Raw genomic sequence first — 15,004 nt, forward strand, 5'->3', positions numbered from 1 at the left:
ATACATGGCTAACACACCTATCCCCAAACCGCTGGCTGCTGACGGATTGCTGGTTATTTGCAGCACTGCCTGGCTCGCTCCCCACCATCCTGGCTGGTGCACTGACGCAGAGCAGCTTCCCCTCGGTCACCTCCCCACCAGCGCGGCGAAGCCACAGCCCCGCGTCACAGTGCCAGCCGTGCTCCCCGCTCCCTGCTCGGGGCCTCTGAGGAGGCCGAAGCGCCTGCCCAAGTCCCACAATAGCCTCGATATTACGCTGCTTTTTCGACACGTGCCCTCTGAACACGAAACACAAACTGGGAGCCGCTTGCAGCACACCGCAATGCCTTGGTCGGCCTGCTTTCGTCACCACCAGCCAGCTCCGACCTGACGACACCACACTACTCCTGCAGGCGGCAGGAGATAACGGGGCTTTTCCAGGGCCATTCCCCTTCCCACCAGCTTTCGCAGCCTAGGAAAGCCAAATGACAAGGAGCACATTACATGAAAGCAGGCCGCCATGCCAAGCCTGTGTCATGTGTATTCTATTAAGCTGAAGGCTGAATAGAAGACTTTGTTTTCCACTTCAAAGGACCCCATCCCAATCTCTCGCTCTTCCCTTATGAATAACAAATTGGAAATAAATCTTCTGGCTGAAGCACATGGAAACTCATACAGTTGGGGCCCTCTGCAGCTTCCCAGCTCAATCACATGCTAATTTTTTTGTAAACACGTTTCTGTGATATATATGTAAATCTCGCTGTGCGTTGCCACGCCATGTAAAGCAATACAGCGGCTGTGTCCTAGAGGGATCGGCCTCGGCGGGAAGCCTGAATGCAGAGCTCCAGTTCTGCACAGGGATAACGTTTGCAGAGAAGGGTCCGGTTTTATACGTGAGCCATGCCTCACTTTTCTTCCTAATGATCCCGTTACACACTGTCTCAGAAGCCGGCACCCTCCGCCTCTCACCACAAACATTATTTAGCTCTTTTGATATAGAGAATACAACAGACACCCCGTTTTGCTGGGCATAAATCACATTGGAAAAAGTCCCTCTTAGGATATATCAAAGACCTTTCAATCCAAATAAAAATAAAAATAAAAATGAATAAAAAAAGGCAAGTTTACCATCTCCTTTAAACACAGGGGGAATTATACGGTGCCCCCGAACATGTGGCACCGACAAGGCTGCTCATCTGTTGAGGACACCTGGCCACAAGATGGCCAATAACTTCTTACTCTCTCCAGAACTCCTTACCTGGGCACATCTGTCATCTCTGCCTGATGTTTGTGGTAAAAGTTTGGGGCAAAGATCAGCCTTCAAAGGCTTCGTGCTCGCAACACCGTTGGGTCTCAGTCTATATTCAGGACACCTTAGCTATGGTGATACTAGGACAGGACACCACTTGCATCTCTCTCTGAAACCTGGTGACCAGAACAATATCCCAAATGCTGCAAGAGGCATTGCAGACATCGAGACATCTCTGCCTTGACTTTACTATTCCTCAGACGCTAAGAGGCAAGCAGGCCTCATGGCGTGCTCTAAACTCGAGGCCTGCAGCTGAGTAAATATTACAACTCGCTCCGATGATACGCATCTGTAGTATTTCTCTGCACCCCTCTGTTCAACGAGTGTTCAACTTTATGATAACAGGAGGGGGAGTTATCTCTCAGAATTAATCATGTTGATTTGTGCCTATGTGCAGTCCTGCAGACTGAGGAAGGAAAGCATTTTCACGCTTGCCTTTGCTGCTAGGTATTTTATTTGCAATGTGGCATTCTGCATGGCTGGTCCTTACAGATGCGTGGCACATTAGCTGTAGGAGAAGCAGAAATTCGTAAGCAGATTGCAATTTCTAGACGTAAAATCAAAAAGCACAGAGACAAATGCCATCTCCAGTGAATTTTTATGCGCATATGTGCAGCACATGTGCAGTACATGTGTATATTAATCACGCAGGAAACATGCAAGCCCAAACATGGGAAAAATTCGATGATCTAAGTTAACTGTTGATATAAATGTTGAGACTCCTTTCACACTAATGGAGCTGTACTCACTTACGCCAGTACTGAATTTGGCCCTAGAATTAAACCCACCCAAATCCTAGATAAATTGAGAGAAAGAGAACAAAAGTTGGCCTACACGCAACAGCATATTTTTCATGTTAAAAGCGTTTCATTCCCTTTCTCTCCCCATATAATACTGCATTGATGTCTGCGACCCATTTGGATGTAAATCAAAATGGATGTGCTAAAAGCCTGGTTAAATAAAATGTCTTCGAAACACTGTTCCCATGGCAAGGCAGAACATAATATACCAGCCACACTCAGTTTCCATGGCACAAAGGGCCATCTATGTGGCTGGGAAGGAAAATGCAACTCTAAGAAATCACTTCAAAGCTAGGCCAGCTTTCCTTGAGCATATGCACCGCTACTACCTGCTAGTAAATGTGGATTTCATGCAGGCCTGGGTGAATAAATTACATGGAAGAATTATAAGGGGTTTTTAAGCTTCTGCAGCAAGAACAAAGCGTCTGAGTCAAATGGTGAGCTCTTCGCATCGATTGTTTCTATATTCTACTAAATGTCCCCAAACATCATTGGCAAGCTCCAACTTGTAGAGAGCTGCTTGTGGTCTAGGCATGACCAAGAGCATCACAATCTGGCTCTGTATCTACACACTGCACAAGCCTGTTTTATTTCTATGTTTTAAATGCTGCATTGATGATCCGAGGCCATCTGACTTTCCCAAACGTGTCTGCAGCGCTCTGAGTGAGGATTGCATTTGTTTCTTTCTCTTCGGTGCAGATGGTGCATAGCATTCCTTCGGCTGCGCTTAAAGACTGTGTGAATGACACTTATTGTGCCACTAATAAAGCGGGGGCTGTTTGCTGAACAGCTGTTGGGTACATTGTTCTTTTGTGAGAAAAATGCAGCCGTTATGCTAATGGCATGCACACGCCGCATTGGCTGCAAGTTACATCACGCCTTGAAACGCTGCCGTGGAAATCTGTTTTCCTGATACAGCACCTAAGCAAATGGCAGACACGTTAGCGTTATTTAACGATTAGGACTTAATCCCTAAATCCGCCCGATCGTTACTCAAAGACGGAGCGAGGCATGGTAGAACACTTACTACGCTGCCTGCAAGGAAATGGGTTTAAAGCCGGGCCTGGGTTTCATTTACTCTTGACCTACATGCAGCTGAACGCCGCAGAAAAGAAACACTCAGCTGCTCCTCCAGGAAAAAAAAAGGAAAGTTGTCACCTTCCCATAGAGCCGGGAAAGCCATTTTAGGCCCACTTTGGCTACATTCCTCTGTTTTCTACTGATTCTGTTAAACGGCACCAGATTTGATTGTAAATTTTAGGAGGGAAATAGCATGTGGTTTATTCTTTCAGTGGTGGAGTTATAAACACGTATTACAGCCAAGGACCCCAGCTGCCCGGGGAGAAGCATTCTGTAAACTTTTCATTCTTAGTAACTTTACAAATCAGGTGCAATGAGCTCAGCCACGATCAGAGTCCTTGCCCTCACAGAAAACCCACTGAGCAGTCCTCGCACGGCTTCCTCCAAGGTCTGTCTGCACGGACAGTGATGAGCAGGGCTGAGCCCACCTTGCCACCAGAGTTGTTCACATCCTATACTGAACACCAGATTTCCTAATCTTTGCTGACTCCCAGCACAGGTGCCTTGGGTGACAGCTGAACCCGGACAGAAAACAAGGGACCTCAGGAGATGCAAGCCCAATCCCAAGACTTCTCTCCACCCAGAAAGCAGTTTGGGAACAACACAAGGGCTCTGACGCAACCACCCTCCTGCTACCGCTCAGATTCAGAGCGGCTGGACTCTCCCCGTTCCCTTTATTGCCATGTCCTGCTTATTTCACAGGGTGGAAATGTGCCCGTCTGTACTCTGCAAACAGTTCTCTGCCTGAAGCCATCAAAGCATTCCTCTGCTTGTTCAGGGTCTTACACAGCTATCACATGCCAGTGCAGTCATTAAAAAATCCCACAAGAGAGAGCTGCCCATGCATCTCGGCTCCCTCTCTCCAGCTCTTGCCTCTCAAGGTGCAACCAAATACATGGCTTTGTAAAACACCTGTCAATTTGGGAGATTTAGAGATTTGAGAAAATTACCTTATGGCTAAAGCCAGTGACAAAAACCATGCGAGTTCACTAGAGCTGCAGAAAGTCTGAGAGCTTTGGGTTTTGCCCAGCACTGAGACTAAAAGGGAAATCCTGGCTCCGTCCAGTGCCAGAAAAGCCATACCACCACCTTCAGCACAGTCAGTGCGAGATTTTTATCTTGCCTCGCAGGGCCACTGAGCAGCACCGCCTTTGACAGCCCTCCCAGAGGGGCTGCCTGTGCAGGAGCAGCATTCGGCAGGGTGAAGTCAGCCTGACCCTGATGTTATGAAGTTTTTGCAACCTGCAAGTGTCTCATCTCAGAACTGGATGTCTGATGAAAAAGACAAAAGGTTCCCAGGATACTGGGTTTGTTCTCCCTCCTTAAAACAAAACCCAACCAAACGAACTAGTAAAGAACTAGTCAAACCTTACTTTCCAAGTCTCATTTGAGACCTGTGTCCTCCTGTCCCGCCTGTTCCTTCCCTCCTCACCGACTGCCAGAGCCTTTGCTTCAGACGTACGATACATTTGGTCTATAAAGGGAGCATTCTTCATTTACAGCTGCACTGGCGCAGTTCTTTGTGGCTCTGAAGTGCAGCCAGCAGGCAGAAATATAAAACCCAAGAGGACTGAGTCTCATTCCACCTGAGAAGGGTTTGTCTTACACGCAGCATTGTTCTCCTAGGGAGCTGATCATTTCCACTCAGCCATAAATAGGAGGCATTTTGGGCAAGATGTTGCTCGACTCAAAACTAACCAGCAGTGCTCTATTTTGCAAGTTTGTTTTAAACCCTATTTTGTTGGGAAAATAAATAAATAAACAGGTGCCCTGTATTTCTGCAAGATGCCCCCTAAAATAACTTATATTTGACCAAACTGCTACAGTGGTAACTGGCCATGGTGTTCCTCCAAGGGCTGGTTTAACATAGTGTGAATGATACTTAAAACCCCTCTTCTTTTCCTGAACTTTAAGACTTTAAAATTAATTTAGCTGTACAGCTTGGGATAACGAGACAGAGCAGCACTACACAACTCACTCTAACAGAGAATTACTATGTCTGTTTCTACATCTGACATGTCATAGTACAGTTTCCTTCTCCCCTTTGTTTTTTTATCAGTAATCTTTACCTAAGTAGAAATATGAAAAAATGAAGAAATGGGATGGGAAAGGATGTTAAGCATGTTTTACAGCAGTGGATGCTACCTCTCTCTCTCTCTATATATATACCCCTTTGTCAGCACCAACAGCATAACCAGCCTGATGGTTCGGTGACCCCACAGCCCTCTCTCCCTCTCCTACCTTACTTCCCACCAGTGCAAGGCACGCAAGTTTACTCTCACATGGGGCAGCTGGCCCACATTCATAGACACAAGAAAACTGTGCATGTAAACTACGTGGCTAAAGCCAGCTGGAAGCAAAAAGAGTAACCACAGCAGCCTAGAGCAATGCAGATAGAGAAGATGGGATGCAGGAACACCTGATTTGCTGCCTACAAAGCCTTTATTAAGCTTCTTTAAGCTTAACACCCTGCTGCTGGCCTTAGCCAGCACATATGTGAAGGAAAAGAAAACTGTTCTTCCACATGCTCCGCTAACTTTACAATGGGAAGATAATTTTCATCATTTTTATGGTTACTAGCTTGTTTGGGGAGTTCTAAGACTGAGCCTGTCATCCACCAGTTTGTGTAATTTTGTATTAATGGCTTTAAAGTCACCCAGCCACAGCACTTGTTCTGTTCTCCTCTGCGGGATGACCCGCACACATCATGCACACACAGCTACTCCTGCATTTACTTTCTCAAGTAACCCCATTGCTATAGTGCAGAGAAGTCCCTCAGACATTAAGTAACCAACAACTTTACCTAACTCTGGTATATTTAGGCTTTGTACCTTTTGCCTCGTCCTCTGCACTATTATTGCTTCTCAATTCCTGTCTCTTCATGCTCCCTTCAAAGCACCCAGGAGAAGCCCTGTGCTGAATCACACTGCTCTTGATGCTACCAGCCACATCTTGCCAGCTGCTGGGGCCATCATGATTTTCCTCCTTTGTTTTACTGCCACAGTAAATTTTTTTTTAAGAGCTGCCACCACTGCCTAGCTTTGATGTGACAAACCTTGAGCTCTCTCCATGTGCTAAGCCAAAGTGACTGAAGCATGCAAGATTGATTTCTGCAGATTTCTGCTCTTGGTTCCACAGGCAGAAGAATATATTGCAACCGGTCCAAAGAGCAAACTAAACCAGTTTTGTTTCTTTTCAAACCTGCACCGACCTCTTTAGATTAAACCTGATGCCTCTCATCCTAAGGGACTCCCTCCTGGAGCCAGCTATATTCAGACTGTCTTCTTTAACCTGAAATTTAAACAATACATTTTAGAGCTGCAGCTACACGGACATTAGTTAAAACAACTTTGTGTTCTGAAAACAACTCCACTATGGTGCTGTTTTATGTGGTTTTGGAGAGAACGCTGCACTTTTTCTCTTTAAGTACTGCCATCTCTAGCTCCCAGCGGAGGCTGCTGCACTGACAATTGGGGGTCATGCCAGCATCGCTCCGAAGAGTTTACACAAAGCTGTTCCTAGACACTGGCAGGAAAACAGATTCCTAATAAGGCAGCCAAAGCTACCCTGCACAAGGGGATGATACCCAGACACTGCAGCAGGCTGAGCTCATGGAGCACCTGCAGAGCCCACAGCAACTTACAGCTCCGTTATATGAAAGCTCTCGATGGATTTCAGGCTTCTCCTACCTGTGGACTCCCCTTTAATTTGCCTTCCTGAAACCTCTAGATGCTCACGGTCCCAGTGTGGGCTCAGAACCACCCCAGCCACTGACACAAATGAGGGGGCAAGCTGGGGTCCCAGACAGGCATACAAAGACTGAGGAGAACATCGGCACTGCTTCCTAAATGAAAGCAGCAAGGAGCAAGGAAGAGCACCGCCAGCTCCCATCCTTCCCAGTACTCCTTCCCAGTTTGGGTCTCAGTGCCGGGCTTTCTCGGGAGTCCAGCACCTTTATCAGGAAGAACACGACTCTCTTTCCAGCTTCCCTCTTAAAAATTCTGTATTTTGCTACAATGCTTTTAGTGATCTGCTGTAATTTTCTGTGTTTCCAACCCAGGATCTCAAAGCAGCTAAAAGGCCCCGACTTTCCCTCATCATTCTGCAGTGAGGACCACACCAGTATCACCATTTAAAAGGAAAACCAGAAGAATAAAGAAATTACACAACTTCAAATTCAACTCCATGCTCAGAAAAATACACAGTGACTGTACATGATAAACAAAGCAAGCAGCTGGTGGGAGAACAGTGCATCGTTCTGAAAGGCTGTGCTATTAAAATATCATCCAATTGACACCTTCTTTAAATGACCTTTGAAATAATGTATATACAGTCAATCAAAATAGTGTGTCAGTGATGTACTGAGAGTTTCTCCCCCTCCACAGAAACAGGTTCCATCAGTCTGCTCTGTATCGTTTGCAATTTCCTGTTACCTTGAAGAGTGAAACACTAGAACAGTTAAAATAAAACCAGAATAAAATAAAATAAATCACACAACACCGATAGTTCCCACTCTACTGCAATCAACAAAAATAGCTAGGGCAGCAAATAAGACTTCTGGCACACCAGGGAGTAAAACGTAGACTGCATGGCACGTATCGATGGTTAGGTGTTCCCTGTTATTTTTCAAATATCCAAGCAAACGATCACATGCACAGGTAGGGTGCTACATGCTTACTGATTCTTGGATGTGCCCATAACTGCGATAATCAAGTTAAATAAGCTACCGTGGACAGCCTTTGTGAGTTGCATAACTTATATTTGTATCATTGAAGAGGACTTACCTTTAAGGCCTCCCAGAGGGGAAATTGTACCAGAGAGAAAGGAATCTGCAGAGGTGGGAAAAAACAACAACAACACAACGTTACGAAAGCAAATGAGGTTGGCGTGTTCCTTGCCTGGCTAAATTAGGAACAGTTATTGTTCACTCAGGGAACTGCAGCTTATTACATTTGCAAATCTTTAAGGACACTTTATGTCGGCTGCCATTAAACGACTGGTTTCACTAAAGCAGTTTTACTTTGTTTATCACATTCCCTGCTAAGAGGTTAATGTATTGTTACCAGGGTGGCCTAGAAGAGCAATAAGCAGTATGATCTAGTGCAGGGACATTCTCGGTTTGATGCTCAGCCAAGAAAGCCATAAGGATGGTTCAAGTAACACGCTCCCAAGGCCAGGAACACAGCCTGTCAAAAAACCATCTTCAGTAACACTCTCACAAACGCTGAGCTGAAAAGAGCTGTGCTCGAACCGGGGCTTTGCAGGTCGGGTATCAGCTGCAGAGGGAAACTTTTCTGAACATCTCCCCGTGATCTCATATTAAGACGCTCCCTTGAGAATTAAAAGCAGGTAGAGAAGAGGTGGCAATCCCAACCAAAGCCCAAAGGGAGAAGCTTGATGTTTCCCTTCTTATCAGTGCACAGACGAGGCTCTTCTGTCCAACACCCTTTACCTCTACCTAAGCTCATTCCTTCTGCCGTGTGTCCCCAGCAGTGCCCGTGCATTTCCAGCTCTGTTACAGATTTTGCCCTGATAAACGTCTTGTGAACCAACTCAAGCAAACATCCTTCTCCCTCAGTTCTGTAGGCTGTGGAGGGCCAACACATGCAATGAGTTGCGTTTTCTACATGGTCAGAGTGAATCCTTGCAGCAGGAGAAATCACTTTTCGGTGTTTTGCATTTCCATATAGCTTCCTTCTCCTCTATTCTCCCACCTGGGCTCTTCTGGCTCTTCCTCCTGCTCACCACCCTGATATCCATCCAAAATCCATCTCTGGCACTGACTCTGCCTTTACTACCTCCAGCCCGGGATGCCCATCTCAAGACTTTTCAGAGGAAGAAGTCCCTGTGACAATACCAGCTCACGCCAGAACTGCCCTACAGCTTTAACTGCAAGTCTGGTTTGCCCCCTGCTCAATGCTCATGCAGTACCTGCTCTGCTTCAACAGGCAGTCAGCCCCACTTTCAAACCTTCTTCCAAACATCTAGTTTCTTCTCCTGTGTGCATCTTCCTTCCCCAAATGTGATGCACGCTGAGTTAGTTTCCTCCCTTCTTTCGGTTTGTCATTCATGCATCATTTTATTAGCCTCAGAAAGCACTCACACACCTTTTGCCATAAAAAGTAGAAGGCAGTCAAAGTGGGTCATAGTTAACACACACATCTTTGCTCTTTGTAAGATGAGTAATGTCAGGTTAAAGCCACTCATTACAGAGAAACGAACAGCTTATTAAATCTAAACTCAAGCTTCACAAAGGAATCTGAAGTGGTACAGCTATTTAACAACACAGGAGTTAAGGAGTATTGTCTCCTTCACTGTGTTGCAACTAATGATTAATAAATGAGTCTATTAAGTTAATCTGCCAGGCAAAACTAAGCTTGACAGACACCTGCCACAGAAAATTTGTTATCTATTCAGGCAGGAAATGGCAGTGAGAAGAAATCAATGTCACTGCTGTACATTGAGCTGACAAACTGAAATCTCAGAGGAAGTTTGTCATCTTGAACAATGAGCAATATCCCTGGTGGCAGCTCAAAACCCCCACAATAAAGGTCAGACATGGCTCTTATTTATCAGGGCCTTGAAACTCTAGTGTAGCAATTAAATTTCGTTTTTAATACTGGGTGAAAAAGTCCAGCTATTTGACAGTAATGTGTGGTAATATATTTATGAGAAGATGTATGTATATCCGCATGCTGCTGCATCACTGCTGATTTGGAGTTAAATGGCATGATTTCCTTGCCATGCAAAATGAAAAGCAACAGAATATTCTATTATCTAGGCCAAAAAACAGAAAAAAGAGAAACAATACCCACTACATTTGCTTCAAATTTGTTAAAAGGGAGAAAAGGAAACGCTCTATATCCAGCTGTACACCCAACAAAACAAGCTTTCAAATGCAGTCTCAAAGTTTTGCTTTTTCATACTTGAAAACGAGTGATAAAATTATGCAGCTGTTAATAAGACAAGAGAGGCTTTTTGACAGAACCTCCTTTTTATCTGCAGAGCTAGCTAGAAGCATTTCAGTCAGAGAGAAGAGTTGTTCAGGACCGCTGTTTGATTTCTGCCATCAGCGGCGTTTGTTTGCTGTGTCCTGCTCTGGGGATCAGAACCGGACGGGGATTATCGGTTTCACCTCCCTGTGTGCCCCGCAAGCTGCAGGCTTCCAAAATGCCTGGGAAGGTTTCAGATGTAGGTCAGTGGGATCTGCACAGCTACGGGGCTGCCTCCTGAACTGCTGGCAGGATCAGCAGCTAACCATTCATAAATCGTATTTCAGTAGAATTTGAAAACGCGAAAGAAATGAGCAAAGAAGCACCACGAGCAAAGACAAAGAGGCACCTTGGCCAAGAAGACCCCAGCAGGAGATGTTCTCCATCCCTTCTCTTCTGCCCTTGCACGCCTATTTTCAAGAAGCTTAAAGGAAGCTAAATTGATGTGCCGCTCTCTCTGCCCCATTTCTGTGGCCGACACGTCCAAGGGCACGCAGGAAGGCATGAGCCGCGCGCTGCTGGTGTCGGTGCGCGCATCCACCCTGCTTGCATAAGCCTTGTTTCCCTAAGAAACCAGACTAAACAGCCCACACCCAAAAGCAGGATTAATATATGCAAAAAGAAATATCTCTGCGAGGGGAACGAATCCAACAACCGAAAATCCCTCGGATGCCTTTCATCCCTTATTCCTCTATGATGGACGTGACAAAATGGCTCGTTTCGAGGCTCTTCTCAGTCCGAACATTTACAGCGTTTGCCATTTGATTCCTTTTTGCTTTTAAAAAGAAAAGCTCTTCAGCAATGAAGAGAATCACACCCTGCCAGGCAGTGATATTTATGCCTGAAATAGGCTAAGGCAACAATAAAAATGTGGTCCACACATGTGGCTAACTTGCTGCCAGCAAATATGAAACCCTGGCGAGCTTCACCAACCTCTCATTCGGCGTTAATATAAAATAGACAGAGAGTACCAGTTCTCATGTCTGGCCTAACGTTATATAACTGTGCTGTTTGTTCAACAGAGGCAAATCTTACACCAAAAGGAAAAAAAAAGTTTAAAGCTCCCAAACAGCTGTAAATCATTATTCTAAAATGTTTTATAGGTTAGTGAAATTGTCAGTTACTCTGGTCCCTGTGTTCCTTAGCACTTGATAGCTAACAATGTAATAAATGTTGCAGATCCGTATTTTTAGTTTCACTTAATTCCTCTGATACAGTTTTTTTAAGATTTTTTTTTTTAATAAATTACTTGCAGAAAGAGTAAGACTTCACAGCTAGAGCAACAGAGATCTCCAGATCTCCACTTCCAAAAAACCACCAGGCTGCAAGTACTGAAGATCTATCACAGAGCAAAAGAAGCCCTACCAAATACTGCTTAAGTAAATCAGAGAAATTTGAGGAGGAGTTTAAAACTAGCATCCACAGAGATGTGTAAATACAGAAAACTGGTAGTGGTGATAATTTTTGTAACCAAAACGCACCATTTGTATGTAATTCAAAATTCCCTCTTTCGGTATCTGACGTTAAACTGCAGCTGATACTGTCCAGAAGGAAAGAGAGCAGCCAGAGAGCAAGGAGAGCATGCTGAAGGACGGCAATGAGAAGGAGTGGGAGGGGGGAGCTGGGGGAGGGGGAGAAAAGAAAAAAAAAATAAATAAAAACCTCATCAGCCCCTTCAAAACTGGGATTCCCTACAAAATATGAGAATTCTTTCACATAAAGAGGAAACAGATGTCCATGGCTGGAATTTGCATGTGGCTTTATTCTCTTCTCGGATACAATAAAACTACTCTTCTTCTCATCCTCCGAGCTAGAAATTAAACAGTGGCATGTCATGCAGAGTCCAGCTGTGCTTTCTACCTCCAACCTTTATTAGCAATATATTTAAAAAGCAGAAGAAAACAGAGGCAGAAAGAAAGGGAGAAACTCGAAAAGCACAACAAATGAAAAACTATGTGGTATGTGTTCTCAAAACAATATAAAACCTACAGATGTTCTTACTAATCTGTGGCACATGTTTGTTTATTCAGGTTTTCGCTGTCTCCAGTTCAGCGGGGCCTTGCTCTCCAGAAGAACTGTTTTTACAAATGCTGGAGTAAATACTGGAGGAGAGACTGGCACAAACAGCCAGCAAAGGAAACAGGCTCACCTTGTAAGGGCTTGCTGAAGGCCCCTGAAAGTTATCATTGGAGAAACCTGGATTCATTGGGAGCACTCCACCACAGCATCTGAGCTGCAGGTGCCAAACTCTGGCTTCCCCACTGCAATGACAAGGAAAAGTCCAACAACCTAACAACCCGCGTCTAAGAATGAAAAATAAAAACATTTTCCAAGGGTACATAAACTACACATTTCACAAGATCGATCTTTCATTTACTTAAGTCCCTTCTACATTCCTTCTTTATTTTTATATCAGCTTCTTTTTTAAAAACTGGTTCTTTCCAAATAGGTTCAGGTTACAGGAGAGCAGAACAACCCTGCCTGCTCACTGGAGCTAACACCAAAACATTTCTGTTAACAACTGAAGCAAATCTGCTTCCATGTCTCGTCCCCTTCACATTCCTAACACGCTCGCCTGGTACATCTGGGTTGTGACAAACTGGTGTTCCAACTCTAACTACGCTTTCCTCATAATGGGATTTGAACGGGGAGCATGAAATGAGGTAAGCCTCTCCCTCGGTCATGTCAGAGGTCATAGCAATAGACTTGGCTATATAAAGTGTGTATAAAGGCCTGCAGCTTTCCACGGCGCTGCCGAAAGGTGGAGGTGTGGAGGAGCTCGGCATAGCCATCCCCTGTGCTATCCTGAGGTTGACAAAGTCAACTGGTTTTCTTGCAAAGCTTCAGTGGATGCTGCTCCTAAATCCCACTTGATAAATTGCAGACTCCACAAGGAGCCTAATGAAAGTAATTTGTAATCCTAACATGAATGAAAGGCTGTCAGAGCCATCAGCCGTTCCTGTAGCTCTCGGAGATGAAAGGAGCGAGCACGGTGAAAGAACAGACAAGTTTATATGTTAAAAAACTGACGTAGGGCTCTGTTAATAAACACTGATGCAATTAGAATCAAAAGTCTTCAAGCAAATGACAACACCGGTACAACAATCAGTAGAGATCTTCTTGTGGTTGCATTTCTCAAAGAGAAGCGGTGAAATCCAATTTCCCATACAATGCCTTCCTATAAAACTGCAATACCTAAAGAGTGCTGGGACCCTAGGGGAAATCGGGGCCATTGGAGGTAAAACTCTCGAGCTCCATTTGCAACATCAACTCATCACACTGGATGTGTGGCCCTGCAGCCCTGGTGGGAGCAAAGGAACAGCGTTTAGAAACACCAGTCCCTACAGTGGCAGGAGTGATGTTAAAACAGAGGTTTTAGCTGATGCATCAGCAGTAACCTGAGCTAATCCGCAATTCCCTCATTTTCAAGCAAATGACATTAACCCTGCCTGAGCTGTGAGCTCTTTGGAGAAATCCAAAATCCCTGAATTATAATCAATATTCTGATTTAAACATCTACCAAGCCTCAAATATCTGTACCTTGCTTCCTCTGGTCCTCCAGTTCCAAAACCAAAATAATTCCACTTGTACCTGGGTTACGTGAATGCCTGGAAGTAAATTCTTTCTGAGACAAAACACTGTACACCCCACAGAGCTGCTTTATTTGGTCGCAAGCCATTATCAGTGATGTCTTTTGGATCTGTGTGACTGCACTTCCCATACAACAGCATTTTCTTTTAAGCAGCACTGCACACTTGTTGTAACAGCAGCACAAAAAGGGCTTTATGTAGAAACAGAAGAGTAGGTATGTTTTTGTAAAAGGAAAATGCTATCCTGTGTTCCCTCCACTACAAAAGGGGTAGATGATACAAAAAAAAAGCTTTTCTGGAGAGGCGATGTTGGTTAGGGAAGGAGGAGGACACAGCCAGAGATCTGGCATAACTGCACGTTCCCAGCACATGGGGAAAAGGGAAGCAGTGAGGCAGATGCACAAACTCAATGCAAGATGGATTGATTTAAGGGAGCCTGATGATCACAGAGCACTGACTTTTCACACGCGTGAGGCCATCAGCTAGCTATTGAAGGCTCCTTCCTCAAAGAAACACGAACAGCCTTCAAAACCCGTTTTGCACCAGCCCCTTGCTTTGCTGGGAAGATGGCATAACTGTGAGAAATTGCATGATGCTGGCACTAAATTGATCCTATTGGACTTCTGCAAGAGCTGGACTGACCAGGCTCTGAACAGCCAAACAATATCCATGTTCTCCCATTCTCCAACAAACGAGCACTAAAGGAGGCTGTTCCTTCTTGAAAACACACAGCACAACCCTCCACGAGCAACCGAGTGTGCTAGCACCAATTTGTACAGGCTGTTTTCAAGGCGCAGATAAAAATCTTGTAGGATAAAAGATGAGTTTAGCAGCTCTAGAAGAATGAAGGTATTGTTTAACAGGAAGCAGATGTATGTCAGATGGCAAACTCATTAAAGTGTCCCATCGTTAAAGGAAACAGGATAACAATGAGCCATCTGAAAAAACCTGAACTGATCAGGAAATATACAAGCCGCAGCTAATCTCCTATTTATTGGTAGGTAATGCCTTTAAGTCATGCACATGCATTGCGTTTAGGACCATGAAGGGCTGATCTTTGTTCTCATGAAAAAAAAAATCCTACGAGCAGAGCTCTGGAGCATGGGGCACAGCGTTTCTGCAAAAGCCTTCTGAGGAAAAAGCCCGGCATTTGGAGAAGCTATTACATAAACCGTGGGCGCACACACACGCATGCTTGTGTGCTGCTGTCAGTGGAACACGCCGGTGCTGTAACTCCGAAGGTATGTTAATGTA

General features: G+C 44.9%; 1 protein-coding gene across 3 annotated transcripts in view; it reads right to left on the bottom strand.

The window, feature by feature from the left end:
- Positions 1–15,004, bottom strand: part of SLC25A26 (solute carrier family 25 member 26) — an 82,707-nt gene that overhangs the window by 15,706 nt on the left and 51,997 nt on the right. For 2 of the 3 annotated variants that reach the window (XM_082768128.1, XM_082768126.1), the window contains one exon: positions 7,953–7,997. The exons of the other annotated variant lie outside the window; for it this stretch is intronic. In XM_082768128.1, the coding sequence (XP_082624254.1) occupies positions 7,953–7,997 (45 nt within the window). The remainder of the gene's footprint in view (positions 1–7,952; positions 7,998–15,004) is intronic. 3 annotated transcript variants of the gene reach the window in all.

Source organism: Aythya marila, assembly GCF_965140915.1.
Source record: "Aythya marila genome assembly, chromosome: 10".
Lineage (NCBI taxonomy): Eukaryota > Metazoa > Chordata > Aves > Anseriformes > Anatidae > Aythya > Aythya marila.